Source organism: Montipora foliosa, chromosome 7, assembly GCF_036669935.1.
Source record: "Montipora foliosa isolate CH-2021 chromosome 7, ASM3666993v2, whole genome shotgun sequence".
Classification (NCBI taxonomy): Eukaryota; Metazoa; Cnidaria; class Anthozoa; order Scleractinia; family Acroporidae; genus Montipora; species Montipora foliosa.
The window spans coordinates 22313946-22333945 of NC_090875.1; the positions used below are offsets into that span (position 1 = coordinate 22313946).

The 20000-nt window shown below is 37.6% G+C and overlaps 2 protein-coding genes and 1 long non-coding RNA gene across 3 annotated transcripts in view; 1 reads left to right on the top strand and 2 right to left on the bottom strand.

Annotated features, from left to right (window-relative positions):
• Window positions 1-2697, top strand: part of LOC138011356 (uncharacterized) — a 14050-nt gene extending 11353 nt beyond the window's left edge. The window contains exon 3 of the long non-coding RNA XR_011124706.1: window positions 1526-2697. This is a non-coding gene — a long non-coding RNA (uncharacterized lncRNA). The remainder of the gene's footprint in view (window positions 1-1525) is intronic.
• LOC138011355 (sodium/mannose cotransporter SLC5A10-like) overlaps window positions 1-8641 on the bottom strand; it is a 22695-nt gene extending 14054 nt beyond the window's left edge. Inside the window, exons 1-6 of the mRNA XM_068858322.1 lie at window positions 8458-8641; window positions 8175-8338; window positions 4876-4956; window positions 3779-3883; window positions 2718-2777; window positions 724-828 (exon numbers count right to left, since the gene is read on the bottom strand). Of these exons, the coding sequence (XP_068714423.1) occupies window positions 724-828; window positions 2718-2777; window positions 3779-3883; window positions 4876-4956; window positions 8175-8338; window positions 8458-8626 (684 nt within the window). The 5' untranslated portion in view covers window positions 8627-8641. The remainder of the gene's footprint in view (window positions 1-723; window positions 829-2717; window positions 2778-3778; window positions 3884-4875; window positions 4957-8174; window positions 8339-8457) is intronic.
• Window positions 1-20000, bottom strand: part of LOC138011364 (solute carrier family 41 member 1-like) — a 330107-nt gene that overhangs the window by 140954 nt on the left and 169153 nt on the right. The window lies entirely within an intron of this gene.

A 20000-nucleotide genomic window follows, 5' to 3' on the forward strand; every position in this document is an offset into this window, starting at 1 on the left:
TGTGTTCAAAATGTCTTTAGGGCAGCAAAAAAGTGTTTTTCTTAACCTGAAACCTAGCTTATAAAACAAGCTTAAAATTGCTGAGAAAAAAATCGCATAATTTACATTATTTATTGCATAATTGGCCTTTCTAATCGCACAATCTGCCCTGAAAAAATAATTTGCATTTTTTAATCGCACCCTATCAGAAGGCCTGTATATTATCTCACTGTTTTAGTACACACAAAAAACAACTATTCACCTCATAACAGTGGATATTTGCCTCGCTACGAATATCCATCACTATAGCCACTTTGGTGAATAGTTGTTAACAACAGCTCAGAGGTTAAGAAAAACTTGTTTTAGCAGAATGTGGGGCAGTGCACTGGAATTATACCAACCTGGAGGCAGTTGGACCCCTTGTTCCCTCTCCCCTACCCAACAGAGCAAAGTGGAAAACCAAAAAACTTAACCCCATATGGCTGTTGACTTCAGAGGATGAATCTGGGGGACATTACTGTAAGAGGAGTGCCACTATTTACCACCAACCCTGATGTTGTTAGCTTGACACAAAATTCACTGCTACACACAGTCTTTCTTTAGCCCAGGTGTAAAAATTAGCTTATCCTTTGATGGACTATGACCCCATCTAGATTGAAGACAGTGGGAACATGCTCCACCCAGTGAAGCACTGGGGTGATTTGTACACAACCTATTCATACAAACCACAAAAAAATGACGCACCGAAGTCTTTGTAAAAACATAGGAGATCAAGGCTACAGCAGTCAAATAGGTTCTGATCCACTGACTCTGGAATCTCTTTTGCAAAAATTCAGGCATTGTAAACACCTATTGAAAGAAAAAAAAATGTTTTAACACCATTTCTCTAAAATCCTCCCCTTCCATGTCAATGTCATTGTCATCAACAATATCATCATGAACAACCATAATATAGCTATCAGACTCTAGTCTTTAAGTTGAAGTCCACTCCCTTTTTTGAACTTGTCTACAGAGGGTTTGCCTTCCTATCATCATACCTTGGGTTAGTTGCAACCCTGTGTTGACTCAAGGCAGGTAGAGTTTTGGCTAGAGGAGAATGAGGAGAAGTGAAGAATCTTGTTATAATTTGTTTCTAATGCAGTTTCTCTTATTTAAGTCTGGCCCAAGTCCTTGTTTCTATAGTTTAGTTGTTGTGTTTATTTTGGGTAGCAGGCCAATTACATTGTGGCTTATAAGATTCACTGCTACATTAATGGGAGAGCAAAATCCATCTAAAATGACAAAAATCAAGGGTGATGGATGAAGCAGTCAAAATCTGCTGTGTATTAATTAACTACATGTAACTTTTAATAAATGTCTTTTACTCAAACAACACACCAGCTTTAAAACAAAATTTAAAAATATTTCGCTTTTTCTGGTGGGTAGAACTCCAATTCTCACTTTCACATCATGATTTCAGAATAGTTCAAAAGGTTTTGTGGCTCGAAGGATTAATTATGTGCCATGATTGTAAACTCAGCTTATAATAAAATTCTTGTCTCAACAGATTTGAAGGAAACAATAATTTGCCTGAGAATGTCAAATACCATGGTGTCAAGCTAATAATATGGTGGGTAAAAGGTACGCTTTTGGTGTTTTACTTCAAAAGAAATGTGGTTGTTGTTATTGCCAACAAGCCAGCCGAGCGAAGACGCAAGGCAGCGAGGCGGCAGCATTATAGATCCATGCAAAAGTACTGTGCAGGCAGAATTAATCTCAAGTGATCGAGAGGTCTGTTTGTAAGGTAAGATTCCTGAGATTCCAATGACGTAGTGAAAATTGCAGAGATTGTGACGTCAAGGTCGCATGGTTCTGATCGTCGATGCTCACCGGCTTTGGCATTCATCGAGTGGAGTTGAGACCAAGTTGAGGTAAGAAAAACGTCATTTTCACCCATTTTTGTAAGTTTTATTTGTTTTTATTACCAATTCTATGTGATTGTACTTTAGTTAAGTGCCACTGTGGTATATTTATGGAGCTAGCAAGCTCAACAATCGGCCAGTGAGCCAAAAGAGTACTCGGCCACGGTGCCAAATTCGGGCAGCGTGCCAAAACCAGACAACGTCAGCTGGCATAAAGCAATCAAAGAAACTGAGAAACCTCTTTAAACTGAATTGAATCTAACTGTAATGCCATGATGATTTAAAACCCAAAACCTCTTTCCATTTTGGCATTTCTCCGCTGTCGATCGAAATATTCACATAACAATTTCAGACATTGAAGTTGTCTTGAATACTTGACTGCAAAAACATGTGCACAAAACATGACTGTGTTTTAAAATTACCAATTAGTATTTGTTATGAATGGTTCCTCGTTGGCACTTAGACTGTGAGAGCTATATCTAGTATAGATCTGGAATTCTTCTGGTTTAATTTAAATTGTCTTTGTGGGGGTTGGGCAAAGAAAGTAAAAACAATTTAGAAGGTGATGTTCAAGTTTCAGCTGATGCCATATAATGCAAACAGCTTACTAAAGAAAAATAACGATTTCTTGCATTGTTGACCTTAGTTACATGTACTAATGTGCATGTAAGCAGTTAGATTCAACTCTCAGCGTGTAAAACATCTGTCACATACTGACCCCCTATCAAAGACATCGTCACTCTCCAAAAGGCATAGGAAAAGGAAAGGTCTAGTCATTCTAGTGCTGGAGCACTAATTGGGCAATGTAGAGACAACATTTATTTAATTTTAACTTACCCTGGATCTCAAGTAGATAGGTACAAACACCCAGCCAAGAAGCAAGAGAATCCAACAGGCCTGACAACGAAAAAAATTTTTCCGGTCATCAGTCAAAGGTCATTAAACTGCATCAATATTATTCCTAAACATTTTAGCCTTGTATACTTTACCTGCAGTAATCATTGTTAACATAACCTAAAGGACATGCAGTTGCATTGCTCAAAATAAAAAATTCCATTTTGTCCCTGTTCCAAAAGCCAGACAACTATAAACCCGTAAATTTGGTTGGTTTGATAATAATAATAATAATAATAATAATAATAATTATTATTATTATTATTATTATTATTATTATTATTATTATTATTATTATTATTATTATTATTAAACTGCTTGGTTGCCCAATAGGAAACCCAGTACGATTAAATGCACACAGTGTTGAGATCCAATCAGATGGTGTTGGAGCTTGAGTATCCCATAGTTCTAAGTGTGTGCCTAGCACTTTCAAATGGAGTCTTTGATCTCCATCACCAGCTTCATGTGAATTTTCCTATCTGACAATTTTTTGAAGAAGCCACAGATATTCAAAACACACCAGAAAATGCCCAAAATTAATGTGGCAAATTAATAATTACTGTTAACTTAACACTACTGTCAGACATTGACAATAGAAAACCGACAAGTGAGTCAGGTGCTGCTTATGTAATTCATTTTCTATTTTTGGCTGGGAATTGCTTTTTCTTCGGTCAACCAACCTTTTCATTTTACCAAAAACTTGTCTGGTATTAAAACTTTCTGGTCGTCTGGGATGACCAGGTGACCACTAATTCTGAGCAGACGTGTGCAGTTGCTTTATGGACAAGGAAGATATACTGTAGCACATCAAATTAAAACTAGCAGGAAAGAAACTACAGTATGATGCCCGCTAGAAAAACTTGTGGAGCTCTGTCAAACTTTAAAGCGCAATTTTCATCAAAATTTGCACTTCTCCCTACATTACATAGCATAATTTTTGTAGATTTTAATTGAGATAATGCTGAGTGCAGATGGCATTTTAAGCAACGTTTGCAAAATCTCACCTGCCACTCATATGAAACAACACCGATACCAGTTGCCGCTCCTGACCCTGCCAAGCCAACAAAATGTTCACTTCCAATGTTACTGGCAAACAGACTAGGCCCAACCTGTGTATAATTGATTAAATAGTGCACAATATTAAACACAATCATGTTTATCTTGAGTAACTTATTACAGGCTGAGAAAGAAATCCCCTAATTGCAGCCAATGGAAAGCGGTATGAAAATTCTCTCATTCTGACTTGTTTCTCTCACTTCAAACTTGCTCAATGACTGTACTTAATAGCCTTAAGGAAATCAAACATGTTTCATTAATTTTATTGCAAAGTGCAACTGTCAATTTGCCATTGGCTTTATAATTAAAAAAACTTTCTTAAAGGGGGACTCCGACGAAAATACACGATCTCAAATCCTCGAGGAAACGCTGCCAAAATGTTGCATACGCTTTTCACATAATGAATTTAACTTACTTTCACCAACATTTCAATGTTATTACTTGTATGTCGCCTGCATACTTATTCGAGAAAGCCTGGAGCGAGGCCTTATGACGTCACTTACTCAACATATTGCTCGCTGCTACTTGAGTAAACAATGGAAAACATGCTATGAAAAACAAGTATTTCGACGTAATAACATTGAAATGTTGGTGAAAGTAAGTTAAATTCATTATTTGAAAAGCGTATGCAACATTTTGGCGGCGTTTCCTCGAGGATTTGAGACTTTTTAAAAAATCGTGTTTTTTCGTCGGAGTCCCCCTTTAACCTCTAAACTGAAACACTGCAAACTGAGGAGTAACTAATGCAATCACCAGACAGAAAGTAGAAGAAAGTATGGTGATTCAACCTTAGCTAAATCGTGGGAGAGTAAGTTATTAAATGTATTATGTCTTCATTGATCATGAGAGAAAAATTTTCTTCATCTGTTGCAAATTTCTAATGACCTCCAGTGCACACTTAATGGAAGGAGTGAAAGTGAGAAATAACAGCTATAATTAATTTTAATACAGCCTCTTGTTGTTGTAAAATATTTTAACAGCCCTAGCTGATTAAATCAGTTAATAGTGCTCGACTAATAAGAAGAAGTAATTTATTGTCACTCACCGCCCACCACATCATGGATCTGCCGGCCAAAAAATATGTTTCAGCAGTTTCATCAGATAGTCTGGTCTTCCTGAACTTAGACTGTTAACACAAGTTGAGATAATGCCCAGTCAGTGTTGTGCCCATTTTAAACGTCGCATTTTACATGTGCCAAATCTAATGTAAATGAGCAAAAACAATAGATTTTTCTCATTTGCAAATAGATTCTGCACATGTATGTAAAATGCAACGTTTTAAATGGGCCTAAAATTGAGAAGGTTAATGCATGGAAATCATTTTCCAGTTGTCTAATACACAATTTATTCTCAAATTTACTTAATCAATACTTTTCATTAAAAAAACTAGGAAACGCAATGGGGGTATCACATATTTTTGTCAAAATTCACAACACTAAAGCTTGAATGTAACTTTGCTAATATTTGACCCTTATTTCAAGAAAAATGTATAGAGGAAAAAGGAAAGTTGGAATATGTTACAACTGACTTAAAGTGTAGAAAATGGCCAATCTCTACCTTCGTCAGAAAACTTCTCATGATAATAGAATTTTTTGGTAAGGAATTTTCACATTATTTTGCAACTCATCAACTGAAAAGTGTGTAAAAAATTCACACTATTATTCTATATACAGGTACTGCCCCTTTGATAAAGTATACAAGGTTCATGAATCATCACTTATACATGTAGCTTGTAATGCTGGTAAATTTATATAAAAGTGTTCAGATTTCCCTTTTTAAAGAGAATTTCTTTTTTACTTAAACAGAAAAATGATGAATGATTATAGGATTAGGTAAGTGATGGGTCAAAATATGTCAAGATCATCTGGCGTCTCGTCTGGATCTTCAAAGAATCCCTCAAGAAAACTACAAACTTTGAACAACAGGTCTATTTGATGCTGGCAAAATTGTATTGTCTGACATGACTCCTTAATTTGAATTAATGATTAATTGCAAATTATCGCAGGTTCTCGTAGGCTAATGCGTCTGACTCTTGGAGACATGTCAACTGCCACTCCTTGCATGTTTGGCAGCACATTTGGGACATAAATAATAATAATTCTTATTTGCGCATTATTTTCAAAGATTATCTATAAGGTTTCAAATGTAGCAAACAGCTAGAGTCAGGACCTTGTATGATGAAAACAAAAAAAAAATTAAATGAAATTAAGCCAGTGTTAATATTTCCATATCAATGCCTCACACATGGTCTGCAAACCATGACACAAACTAATGATAATTATAACAAAGTTATCATGATACGTGCACATGAAGCAGCTAAAAAACTTAGATAATTACCAAACGAGAGTCAAGCATTAATGCCAAACTAAACAAGGAGCCATGATTTTATTATTTTATCATTGTTAATTCACCAAAAATAAATGCTGGGGGCAAGGAAAAACAATAATAATTATTATTATTGACAACAGCATACAAGAATGCATTATTGTCGTATTATCTAAGCCCCCATATTTCTCCCTCAGAAATGCTGTCTGTAAACTAGCCAAACATCACATTTGCCATAGAATGGGTAGGTTGCAACATAGACAGTTCAAAAATGGTTCACGACTTAACCCTATCAGCCCCAAGGGGGCCCCCACTGAGGAGTAAAATTGTCTGGCGTCAGACAGAGTAAAATTTAGAAGTGTCATGATGGAATTTCACTTGTTGAGTGTTTAAGTGTAGAAATGGCACAAAAACAAGAGTGTGGCGGAAAAACAATAATTGCTATGTTTTTGCATTCCTGCAGAATGGAGCCCATGAGGCCTTCAACAGCCTCAAGGTCTTCTTGTGTCAATCACCTCCCTCTCAAAGACTGTCTGCCAACCCAGGAGATACAGTCATCAAAATATTTGCATGTTGCCTTAACTTCTTCCAAGAAAAGGGCTTGTCCTTGGACTAAAGCTTCATAACTTGAAACTGTTGGCCCAGTGCTGATTTTCTGAACTAATTAGAGTTGCTAATTGTGGTCAATTTATTTAAATTTTTTTTGGAGTTTGTTGACTTTGAAGATTACATTAAGTTTATATTCATTATTTTAAAGACACCCTGCACTAGGCGTGACAGAAACTCTTGTTGTATTACACAGACGAAGCGTGGTCAGTCATGTAATTTCGTTATTTTATTTGAAGCTTGCTTCCTGATAAAATGAGAAGATCATGATGTAGGTTATAAGTAAGCCTTCCTGTTATTCTGCTTCCATTAAATTTTATAACTGAGTGAAACCAAAATTTTAAAACTTTTGCGCTTACGTATAGTACCATTCTCTTCACTTCATTAGCTTGTAAGTAGTTGTGGTAAGAGTTTTTAATTTCACCTTGTTTATTCCGGAACTATATAAAGAACCTTAGCTGGCCAGCTAAATTAAAAATTAATTAATGTTAACCCTTAAGATCGATTCAAGCAGTTGAAAATAACTTGGGTTGTTCACTTGATAAAAAGAATAGTTTTCATTTAACAACTCAATGTATCGGAGTTGGGGGTCCTTACAACACACAATTCCTAGGAATGAATTAAGAAGAGATACTTCCGCAATGTGATCCCCATCATAAACTAAGACAGTACTTTGTACAAAATGTACGAAAAAAACAAAGTCCTTTGGGAAGATATTAGCAGCTACAGAAGGTTTTATCAACCAAGCGGGCGACTTATGTATACTGTAGAATTCATGATCAGCTGCCAATTTTAATATTAAAGTTCCAGCCCGGCAGCGATAATAGATGTCATTTGTGCCCCGTTTCTCATTGATCGATTCCATTGTTGCCAGGCGATTTACGGAAACAGCACTATTGACGTTCAATTGCTGAAAGCAAGCAAATACTGGGGAAATCGCGTATCTTTATGGTGTGGTTTGAAAATTTACATAATAGTCCACGCTGGCAAATATTTCGTACTCAGTGAGGCGAGAAGAGGCGTCTTCAAAACTATGCACTACTCCCTTGCATAAAAAGGAGAAGCTGTTCGGCTTCTGGAGAACATTCCAAGAATATGGCGGAACACCTAAGTTTGCATAAAGGAACGACAATGCAATGAAGAAAATAGCCTCAACGCTAAGTTTTACGACTGCCACAACGAAACTACTGGCCGTGGAGAGCTGACATCTTTGTTCAAGCTCTGCGGGAACCGAGCGCGCAAAACCACGTTGGAACGACCAACATTAAAAGTTGTTTGATCGCAAGAAAGCTTACATTTACTGCAAAATCGCTGACCCTTTGCCAGAGGTAAACTCCAAAACATAGATTAAACAAATATCAAACCTTCGTTTCTGAATCACCCAGCCATAAACATGAAAACAACATTACTCACCCACAATCCGACTATGATGCACCCAAGAAAATAGACTGCTATTATCACCCAGTCGGCAACGTGTAAAGATTTGCTGCTTTCGTCTAAAGTCATGATGATTCTCTTTCGTCGAAGCGAAGCAAAACAGGAATGAACCACGTTGAAGAAAGCCGGCCCCTTGTTTACTATTAAAAAAGTACAAGCGTGTTCGATCAAAACGTGCAAGTTTCCTCGCGAAAATGCTTCAAACAACAACAGAAGGCTTCCCTCTGAGTTGCTAATCAAGTAGATTAGGCAAGATTACCTCTTGCGTGAAAAATAGGCGAAATAAGCCGACAAGAACAAAGTACAGTTCGTCTTGATCCGCTTCCAATGACACTACTAACGAAGCTCGGTAACAATAGCTTGGGAAAGGAAGGGGGTGTGTTAAGGGAGGAGGATGACGTGTGTGACAGGAAGATCACGAAGCCCATTGGTTGAGTTCTGCCCCCGTGGTGATTTCTGTCTCCAAAAATCGATTTCATATTTTTGACTAAAAGCAAATTGACGTGTTCAAGAATTTTTATCATTTTTTGCGTGCTATTGCGTTTTCTTCTCTGTTTACACCAGGAAGGACTGCTGAAAACCTTGCTGCAAGCAATCACGAAAATTATTTTTTACCCTCCATCATTTTGCTTCGATGCAACCTGGAATATTTGTTGTCATCCCTTGATTACGTAACTGATATTTTCCTCTGAGGCACGATATCGCCAAAATAACAGGAGTTGTGACGGAAATGTTATGTAAAAATTCGCTGATGTAGATATATTACGTTGGCTTTTTTTGAAAGTACATGTCACAAATCGATACTTTGGCAATTTTTTTTTAGGGCGAAAGATTGAGCGGCCTCGTAACTTCGAAGTGCTTGCGTCGCCCATGTGTCTCGCTTTTTTAGACTTGAGCATTTATATTGCAAGCCACACAGTCATGGTAAAAGAACATGTATTTATTGACCATGATCTAAATATCTGATTTTTAGAAGCTGTTTTTGTGATCACGGAAAACGATAAACAGAAAAATCGATGCATGAAAATGAATTAATTTTAAGTCTTTGTTATTTTCTTAGCTATGCCGGCTTTTAACGGTTTTCGAAGTCACGAGATCTCACAATGAGTTTGCAAAACTCGTAAATTAGTAATCTGCATAAGTAAACAATGTATAGAACCTTTGTTAGACAAACATATTGCAATCACTTGTACAATCTTGCAATCATTTTTGTCACGAAGATATTCAGCTTGGTGTGTCATGCTGTAAAATGGAAACGGTATATACTGATGGATAATGGGTTCACGAAGGTATTATTAGTCGGAAGTGGTGGTTAATGAGAAACAACATTTGCCCTTTGCCTCAATGACCAACGATCATTGCCTTCTACCTTCCATTTAAGTGTCTATTGAGGAAGGTTCGAGAGTACACGAATGGTTCGCCGGGGAATGTTCAACTGAGGCACCCGCGACTGCACAAGTCAGGGAACAGACTTCAATCTCAGATTCAATCACTTTTATGTTGACTCATCAATGTTGGATGTGACGAACAACGCAGAAAGGAAATATGAAGAGCCACTTAAGCTCAGAATGAATCTGTGATTTTTAATTTGATACTCGGGATTAAAAGCTCTGCGAGGTTCGTGTACAGATGTATATTAAATTGGATAAACTTGTTGTTTTCCTGCCACCGCGAGATGCGGAACCGGTTTTGGTACAAGTTCCGTCTCCTTTAAATCCCTCAAAGTTATAAATTTCATTTCGTTTAACTTAATAAACCAGAGGATCACTCGGCCTTGCTGCCTTTCAATGTGATATAACTGAGAAAAGTAAGACGAAAGGTCACTTTTAATATATTAATTTTGTCAAATCAAACTCTGCTGTTACGAAGTCGTGGGCAGTTTGGTGAAAGCTCATTTGTTTGGCTCTAATTCGTTGCTCATTGGCTTGGTCAAGGATTGTTTTCATTTTTTGCCATAAGAAAGATCTCTAGGCAATATTAAAAGCACTTCTACTCTTTGAGAAGTATCCGAAAGTGTCTTCAACGTCGGTGGTCTCACAAATAGTCGCACTGAAATATCGCTCAAATGCTGAAATAAAAGCCTTGTGATTAGAAACAGTGTCGACTTTCGAAACACCTTTTCATGGCCTGGAACGTTCGATTCCCTCTGAGACCCATTCAATCCTAAGGAAAGGTGGAGACTGTCAGGAAGTTTATATTCTTATAATGGTAAAACGCCAGGAAATACTGACTCACTCGAGTCGATAAATGCAGTTTTGAACTCATGCAGTGCTGTTAGCACTGGCCGTCGCAGTATCCCTGCCGGTTCTTTTTGCTCTTCTTAAAAGGCAGTGCATTCAAAACAGCTGTCAGCGTAAAACAAATTCTAAAAACAGGCAATAAATGATCAGTCTACTTATAGTACTTTAACCTTTTTTTATGTGGAGCAGCTAAAAAAGATGATTTCTAAAGGTAATTGGCAGATACAAAATATCCGTTTTGAAGCGCTGAAGAAGTAAAACAAGGTCATAGCCAGGGGGGTCCTGGGGTGCCCCCGTGACCCCCCCTCCCCCTTTGTAAGCCTTTCTTTAAGCAAACAACCAACAACAACTGACATGACAATCTGGTGAGTACCCTCTGTCACAGTGACCCCCCCCCCCCCCTACCCCCCTTTAAAAATTCCTGGCGGCGCCCGTGTAAAATAACTATGTGATGCTGGGAAATATATGTGGCAAAACAATGTTTCCGCAAAAATGTTTCCTCGTTTGTGGGCGCCTTAAGTTTTCTCTCCTTGCAGTGATTTTATGCAAAATATTACACCTTGCGTTTTTACTACTATGAAATTATAATCATAAATATCATCAAGAGATCACATAATCTCTTGATACCATGCATTTGGTTTAAGTGTTTCCGTTTTTATTCTCTCTCAGGAAAATCGAATAACTTATTCTATTTTCTTGAGCTTTTGTAATATTTGTTTGTTTATTTGCTTTTAATACTGGCTTCATTTGTTCATTTAATACACGTTTTTTCAGATTCCAAATTTATAAGATTTGTTTGTGAATAACACGTTCTCCATTCGTCATGATCCATACAGGGTGGCCAAGTTAATGGCTGACTCCAGTGGCCCTAACTGCAAACAAGCAAAAGACGTATCTGTAAAAAGTTCCACACCACACTTATGTAGCAGGAGTTTTACGACCAAGTATCGTCTACAGAAACATATTTCGTTGGTCCTTGATTATTCTTAGTAAAGAAAAAACAACTGCAACTGTGGTAGGCTTATATTTTTAATTTGCGTGCTCAAATATTGAGGTCCGTCGCGTAGAAACCCATCTCTACGACAGCATCCAAATGTAACGCGATATAATTAATCGCTTTTCAAACAGCTCATCGATGCAAAGGTTGTAAGTTAGTCCAACACGAATGAAAGTGAAACCCTTAAGGGAGGTAAGCAAGTATTACGAATGCAGATAGCAGACACGAAGGTCCTTCAAATGCATATCTGACTAATGTACTGTTATCTCATATGCACTCAATGCTATGAAATAATTTTACATAAATTGACCTCAAAGCTTACTTCACTATTTGATTTTCTGATTTTGTTTTGATTGAAGTGAGGAGAAAATGCATCATTCGTTCTCGCAGCTGTTTTACTGTGAATTTGTTTTTTTTTGTGTAGTGACTTGCGATCTCACGCGATCTAAGATCTCACGCGAATTACGAATAATCGAAAGTTGCACGACAGTTTTCTATTTTTCTTTAGTGCCAAATATTCAGTGACTTTCATGCCGCAAATGTATTTAAATGTCGTGCTCTTTATGCCTGTCAAAGCCTTTGTAAATTGAGATCATTTTCACACGAAAACTCGTGCTTTGTTTGGCTGCTGAACTTGGAAGTAACTTGGAGAAGCAATATCCAGAGACGTCTGGTTGACAGATTGATCTCCAAATATGAATTCTGTCGGCAAAAGTCGAGAACACCTGACTTACGTCGTTTTTCTTGCCTTTGACATAGAGCCTCTGAATTGTTTCAGATACATGTATATCACGTTGCACCCACGGATGCGGGTCTCCTCGTCGTTTTTTTTTTCTCGGCAAGGCGCGCATGCTCATTGCAAAATGCGCCCCTCGCTCTTCCCTTCTTTTCGCTGGTAATAGGCCATTTCGAGTTCATGTCTGCCTCCTCTTCAAAGCGAGTCTGAGTGCAAAATTAAAAAATAAAAATTTGTATTCATTCATATGTAAAGACAACTAATTACCATCACGAAATCTTTGCACTTAGACTCGCTTTGAAGAGGAGGCAGACATGAACTCGGAAATGGCCTAGTTTCAGCCAAGAAATGGCTTTTTTCGTAGTCCCCGAACCGGGAAAAGGAAATTTATTTGGGGTCAGTCTTAACAAGAAAAATGTGAAATAGGAAGTCATGTGATTGCAGACAGTTGAGAATAAACAGCACCGGGAAGAATAACAATAAGGAAGTAGATTGAAGGTTTTGTGGCCACGTTCCACTCTGACGTTCTCATGTTTATGTTAAAAAGTGAGACCTTTTTCCATGTTAATTGCTATTAATACCCTCGTGTCAAATGTTACATTTCTTACTACAAGTAATTAGTTACCATTTAAGCAATAGACGAGCGGACGTTTTCCGTGTTTCCATAGCCTCACCTAAACACTAGGAGAAGTTGAGAAAATTCTCGACAGTTATGCAAACCCTCTTCCCCGAGTGTTTAGATGAGGCTATGGAAACACGGAAAAAGTCCTCTATTGCTTTTTTTTTTTTTTTCAAAGATAATTCGACAAATGAAGAAAACAAACGATGGGAAATTCTTGATTGAAACAGATTTTCTTGATACACGCTCATATTTCCTACCAGTCAATCAAAACAAGCGTCTGACAACACATAACCAATCAAACTACGTGTGATGTCACAGCCGTGTTTCCATGCTTTCATCTAAACACATTGGTAACTCAATGTCCTAATACATTATAGTTTAATTAAAAACAGTTTTTTTATAAGAACTACGAAAGCGCATGGCCTTATCCAATGAAATTCAAGGATTTTGGTTCGTACCTCATCGAAAAAGTATATAAATCTCCTGATAAATCTACTTTTTCCCTAAAATGTATAACCGTACGGTTTACTTGAATGTGAAAGAAATCCGGTTGTATACGCAGGCACACCAGTTGCGACCTTCGTTACTTACGGACACCAGTTGCGACTGCACTACAATTTGATTGTAATCAGACAAAACATTGAAAACACAAAAACACTTTGGTAGTACGAGGTCTTATTATTTTATGAAATGAAAAATCAAGACTGAAACCAAAAACGTGCACAATCGATTCGCGGAGTAATGAAGTGGCAGATGACGCGAATATTTCGCAGAAGATTGGGAGTTAATACTTTTGTTCTTGGGCCATCGTAGTTTGATCAAAAATAAGACACAGACAGCAGGCCCTAGCTAAAAATGACAATACTTCAGCCATTGCTGACCACGTCAAGGCCACTGGACATAACATCAAGTGGGATCATTTTGATATTTTAGCGAAGGGCAAAACTGACTATCATTGTAAAATAAAAGAGACCTTCTTTATTCAAGAACTTGAGCCAGCTTTCAACGTCAACGTCGGAAGTGAAAAGCTGATGCTTTATTAATCTTTTCTGTTTTTATTATTATTATAATTATTATTATTATATATTTTACTGTTAAGTATTTGCTTAATCTAGGTTCCAGTCCCCTCATCCGCTTTCTTATATATAAATAGCTGTTTTAAATTTCAACAGTTACTTTTGAAAATTTATGTCAGGAGCACATAAGAAACGTCAAGTCATAATCAAAATGAACAAGTTCAATATGTTTATCACTGCTGATTGGGAGTTAACTTTTGATTGGTTGAAAAGTGGCTCATATACTACGAAAGTGGCTCAAAACTAAGAACCAAAAGTTTTTTTTTTTTTTTTTCTGATTTGCTTCAAATAACTTGTATGAGGGACGAGGCCACTCCTTCCGAATAACGTCCCACTGAGTTGCGCCGGTGTAAACGGAACCTAAGGTTGACTTCAATGGCAATGTTGTTGCAAATGGAGACGAGAAGGGCGGTGTATTAACATAAATATAAAAGAATAATAAATCAACGGTTATTTCTAAGAAAAACTGTTTATAGGCCATTTCCAAATTACTTTCGACGCTTCCCTAGCGTTTGGAGACAGCCATAAGATAACTTTCAATGCTGAGAAAAAAGTATATGGAGAATGCAACGTTATCTGGAGTTACAATTATTTGCAAGTCGGAAATGCAAGCAACAACAAGGATAAAGTGGCTTCTATTCAGTATCTCCAGCATTATCGTTGCATTGTATTTTACCATAAACAAAGATCGTTGGTTATTTGCCCCCGGGTTGTTCTTATATAATCATAGAAGCCACTCAAAATAAACTGGACAGTCACCAGAGACTCAGTATCAGGGAAACACCAAACTTATTTCTTGAGGATATGAAACGAGCAGAATCTCTTTAGATTAAGCCCATTGCATTGTAATGACTCCTCTGAGAAATCAGCACAGACTATTAAAAGTGTAGTGTATACTGAATCACAGCTCTATCCATGAAAACTTATAATAATATTAACAATAATAATAATAATAATAATAATATTATTATTATTATTATTATTATTATTATTATAAACAAATTATTGAGGACGATATTTTATTTCTTACTTTTTATCGTTTTTCGTGGTAGATTTCCATACTTGAAGTTAATATCTTACATCTTATTATCGTATTCAGTTTTTTTTTTTGCGATGTCAATGTTGATTCTGAGGGATTGAAATTTTCATGCAATAAAAACAGTAATGTTTTTACGGTTGTACTATAAGTAACATTGGAGGAAAATATTTTCTACCTGAGTCTATTGAAACAAGTCAATAGTTTTTTTTTAGCTGATAAAAATACTTGTGTAATTTTTATGTGAGTTTCTTAATAAAGTTATTATATTATTATTAAAATAAAATAATAATAATAGTAATAATAAATTATTATTATTATTATTATTATTATTATTATTATTATTATCCATGAAGATTTTAACTCAATTCACGAAATAAGCATTAGCGCTTTTGCCAGCCAATATTTTTTTTTCAGTTTATTTTTCTGTGTGCTACTGGTTAATCATCAAACTGTAAAGAGGTGGCTCAGATTAATTAACACGTCACCCTTGTAATTTGTTTATTGCAAGACACCTTCTAGAAGCGAGTAAGCTTAAGTGAAACCCGGTCTTAGTTTGTGTTGTAAGAATAAGCTGTTCGTGTTAGTTGTCTGTTTTTCTTGTTTTTGTTTATTACGGTCCATTTCTTCTTTTTATTCCTTCCGCTCTCTCCTCTGGTCTTGGCCTTGTTACGCGTCCATTTTTGAGCATGCTTTTTGAGGGGTAAACCAAGCACGCGGAAATATCACTGAGTAATAGCCTGAGGCAAAATCGCTTGAAACCGGTTCAAACTTGTTCGTTAATTTGCATATTGGCAATTCGTATAGAAAAACAACCGCTTTTTATTTAGGACTGATGAGCTCTTTAAATTTGGTAACCATTAGTTCATCCAGTAAATTAATAATTGAAATTAGTGACTCTTGCTTGTTAGCCCCTAAAATTTGCCATAATGTTTTCCTATAGTGATCTCAAGTGGAACGTAGTGAATACTTTAGCTTGGTCATTGTGAAGTTGTTGAGCCTAAGCTGAAAACAAGAAGTGCGAATTACACTGAAACGTCGATTTAAGAAACTGCTAAGGAAGTCAGGGATATTTAGTTAGTGCTATTGGTTTTTCGCTGTATTGAAGTTCTTTTTCGTGCATTTTGCAGTAATTGGGCTCAAAAATAGCTTTTGTTCTAGAAAAGGTATCTGTTTACTAACACTCTTTGTCATTCAAATGTGCCAACCACTGGAAGGAATGAGCCCTTACTTATGGGTCGGTTATGTTGAACAATGGTTTTTGTTTCTGCATCAGATACAAGGAAGCTTTGATTTTATCATATCTTGAGGGCGTCGTGCTAAACTTTCTCTTAATGAGTCTCGGTCAGTCACATTTTTTGTGGTTGCAAGCAAAATTCCGAGTAACTGGGAATAGATCCGAAGACGGAAAAAGCTGTTGAGTTCAATAACCCAAAGTCATTAAAAACTTAAGTGATTTATTTTTACAAACACTAGATGGTTTTGTTGCTGTCGATTACGTAATGCTTGGTCTTCTCTGATAAAATCAAAGAGGACAAGGATTGGAAGCTCCTGAATTCATATCTTTGAATTTGTCTCAATGCTTTTCTGTAAAAAAACTTCGAAGATAAATTTGTCGAGTTTTGCGTTTTAATTTTGTTACTTTTTTGGCCACAGCCGGAATAACCGCATTCCTCTTTTAATATGCACCAGTGAGTAGTTGTGTCAGTTGTGAACAGTGCAGGCATCCGTGGATCTGACGTGTGTCGTGTTCCATCTCGACGGAACTTTGCTAAGAGGTGGATGTTATGCAATAGTCCAAAAAGGACGCGGATCATTTTTGTGATGATTTTAGCAACAAATTCTGAAGTAATTGCAGAATACCCTACCACTAATATTGTGTTCTTGTGGCGGTATCGTTTGAAGAACGAGAGAAATAACGATTAATATAAATGCCATTCATTATGCTGATGACAAACAAACCCGATTTTACTGAATCAATACCGTGACACTCGACCATTTCTACCTCATTTGCTGGTGATCGTCGAAAAGAACAGCGAGCAGTATACATAAGGAACCAGTGTCCCCAATTAGTGCTCCCCCGTCGTTCCTTTCGGCAGTCCTTTTTTCCATGCGAAAGTATCGTGCAATCTGATTGTCGAAGGGATCATGAAATTTTGGCAATGTGTGAACGCGCGTATACAATGTTCGTGAAGATATGGAACTGCATGAAAGGGCTGACTTTGGAGGATGCTCAGGGCAGGAATCACTTAAGAAAGATGAGTACCCGACCCGCCTACAATGCTGGACAGATGTCCACTTCAGTAAAATGGATACCAGCCATTTCGCGACCAGAAAGTCTTTCCAGTCTTCCACACTTGAAGCGGACGAATTAAAATTTAGGATACTTTACTTACTCAGTTAACGTCACAGATTGTAGCCTTCAGTTTTCAAGTCGAGGAAAAAAAAGCTTTCGGTTCGTTTCAAGTCTAATTACGTAAGAAATGCTGAAACTCTCGTTCTGATATTGTTCAGGACGGCGTAGAAAATGACAAAAACACACGGCCTTGTCTACTCATTAAGAGGCACTTAAAGCCTATGACACAGCGGAAAGCCCGCAGTCATACCCATGATTGACGTGCAAGGACCTTCTCAACGTTCAGTGAAGAGAGTAAAGTAAGGTCTAGTAAAATTCCTCTTAGTAAACATGCACGAGGACCGTAATGCAATTTATATGACCGAATGCGAAGCACGAAGCAAAGTGCAGTAACTTACAGAGAGCTGCAGAACTTTGAATCAAGCTAGAAAACGAACTTGTAGATTTAGCGGGCTATTTTCCGAATGCGCCCGCTAATTGGCCAACCATTGCGTGCGTTCTATCCCGCAGGTGTCATAGTTTTGTTAGGGTGGAATACGGGACGATAGTTTCATGATTATTCATTATGATGTAATAAAATAATTATTCAAAATAGTATTGTGATACATCTTGTATTATTTATGTTGTATAGATAACTTGGATAACCTGCTTTGCGTATGCAAGGGTGCTAAAACTTTTTTTTTTTGAAGCCGAACTCATCGACTCGCGACACACAATTTATGATCATGTATCTAGGTCAGACTCGGCGGAAATCTGACGCACGTAATGTATCAACTGAAAGAGAGTTTGGACTCTCTGTGCTATCCAAAAAACATGAAAGTTGCTGACAAATCGTGTTGCTGCGGTTTTTATCAATCAGATACCCTCTTAACTATGTCTATAGTCTCCCACACTGTCGTGTGTTGGTTTTCCTGTACCGATTTGGCACCGGAAATAATATGGGTGGCTTGTTGCACCGTGTGAGTACCTCACCCAAGCATTAATTGATTTACAAACGGTAGAAAAGCCGCAAAGATCCTGGAAGTAACGAACATGGCTCTCGGCAACAGAGATGTGATCATGCAGCTAAACTTTAAATATGCACAAGAAGTTCAGAGACTGGAAACTGATACAGGACTAATTGAATTCGATAAAAATATAAAAATGTCCGCTGAACAAACTTTATTATTAGTATTTGAAATGTTCCAGCTCAGTCAATAAAGCTCTGGCCCCAGTTGTTCAAAAGGTGGATAACGCTATCCACCGGATAAATCACTATCCACTGGATAGAGCAATTGGTTTCACTATGACTTATCCACTGGATAGTGATCTAATTATCCGGCGGATAGCGCTATCCATCGTTTGAACAACTGGGGACTTCATATCATATATCATATCATATATCTTTATTTACCCTCGGATTTTTAGAGTAGCTTGGTGTAGCTAATATCTCCGAGCATTTAACCTCCCAACCATGATACCCCACAGAAGACAGACCACAACACCGGGAACTACATGCCCTACTCTTTACGACAAGTGTGCGGGTTCTTTTACGTCCCACAGGATTGTGAACATTGAAGGGTTGTGAGACGGGACCTCCGGCTTATCGTCCTTATCCGAGAAGACTAGAGAGTCTAACCATTTGCAGATGTAATTACAAAGGCAGCACTTTCTCCTCAGTTATTTAAAGACCTTGAGTGTTGGTCCGGCCGGAGTTGAACTCACGACCTCCCGCGTAACAGCCCGGTGCTCAACCGACTGAGCCACCGGTCAACCACCGGTCAACCTCGTGACTTCAGCGATGTCTTCGCTTGGCATTGCAATATATCAGTCACTTGCCTTACAAGTAATTCACTCAGGGAAAATGTACGGAATCAGAATTGTTCGTCATTGACTGAGACTAGGATAATTCCATCAGGACAGGGCGTAGGGAATTAGAAAAAAGGATCAACATCATTTAAATTGTAGCCCTAGGTTTTGAAGACCACCAAACTTGGAGGCTCGGGGCCCTTTTCTTGAACTAATCGGTCCTATTTCGGATGTCATAATTCAGTCCCTCTGTATCTTGAGAACGGAGAGGTCTGAAGTCGTCAAACTTCACAATACCAGCCTCTCAAAAAAGCGTATGGCAGTTTCGTTAGTAAATCATGGTTTTCGGGTCCGAAAAGTTTACGTCGGACTTTGTGAAACGAGCCACCTGTTATTTTTACAGAATCAACTTCATTGTGATAGTGCAACAGGATTATATTAAATATAACAGCACTTATCACCTTGAAGCAATTCTTTTCTAAGTTGAGTGGGTAAAATGGACTGGTAAACCGCGGTCTAAAACAGAACATGTTTGGATAACTCAGAGTTTTTTCCTGGGAAGTGATGTTTTGGTGTTTATCAGAAGGAGACAACGATTTCGGGGCCCCAGAAGCAGACCGGCAGTCCATGAACAGTTAAAACACTATCCTTTCAATTTATCAATCAAGATCAGCTATGATTACGGAAATACTCGACTGAGAAACGAACTGAACCACACCAACATCTCGAAGGTCAAATGATGGCTCAATAGAACTACGGATGTTATAATGAAGCGATCCACTATGAACTCTTAAGTTTTTTGAGTATACTGCATGGACGCGGAGGGTTTGTCTCTTAAAATACTGATCAGAGTCGCTGATATAATAAACAAGTTTGCGTGATGCTTGGGCTCTCTTAGCAATCTTCGTTCACAAATCTTAACTATCTCTTAATTTACATCTCTGAATCAAC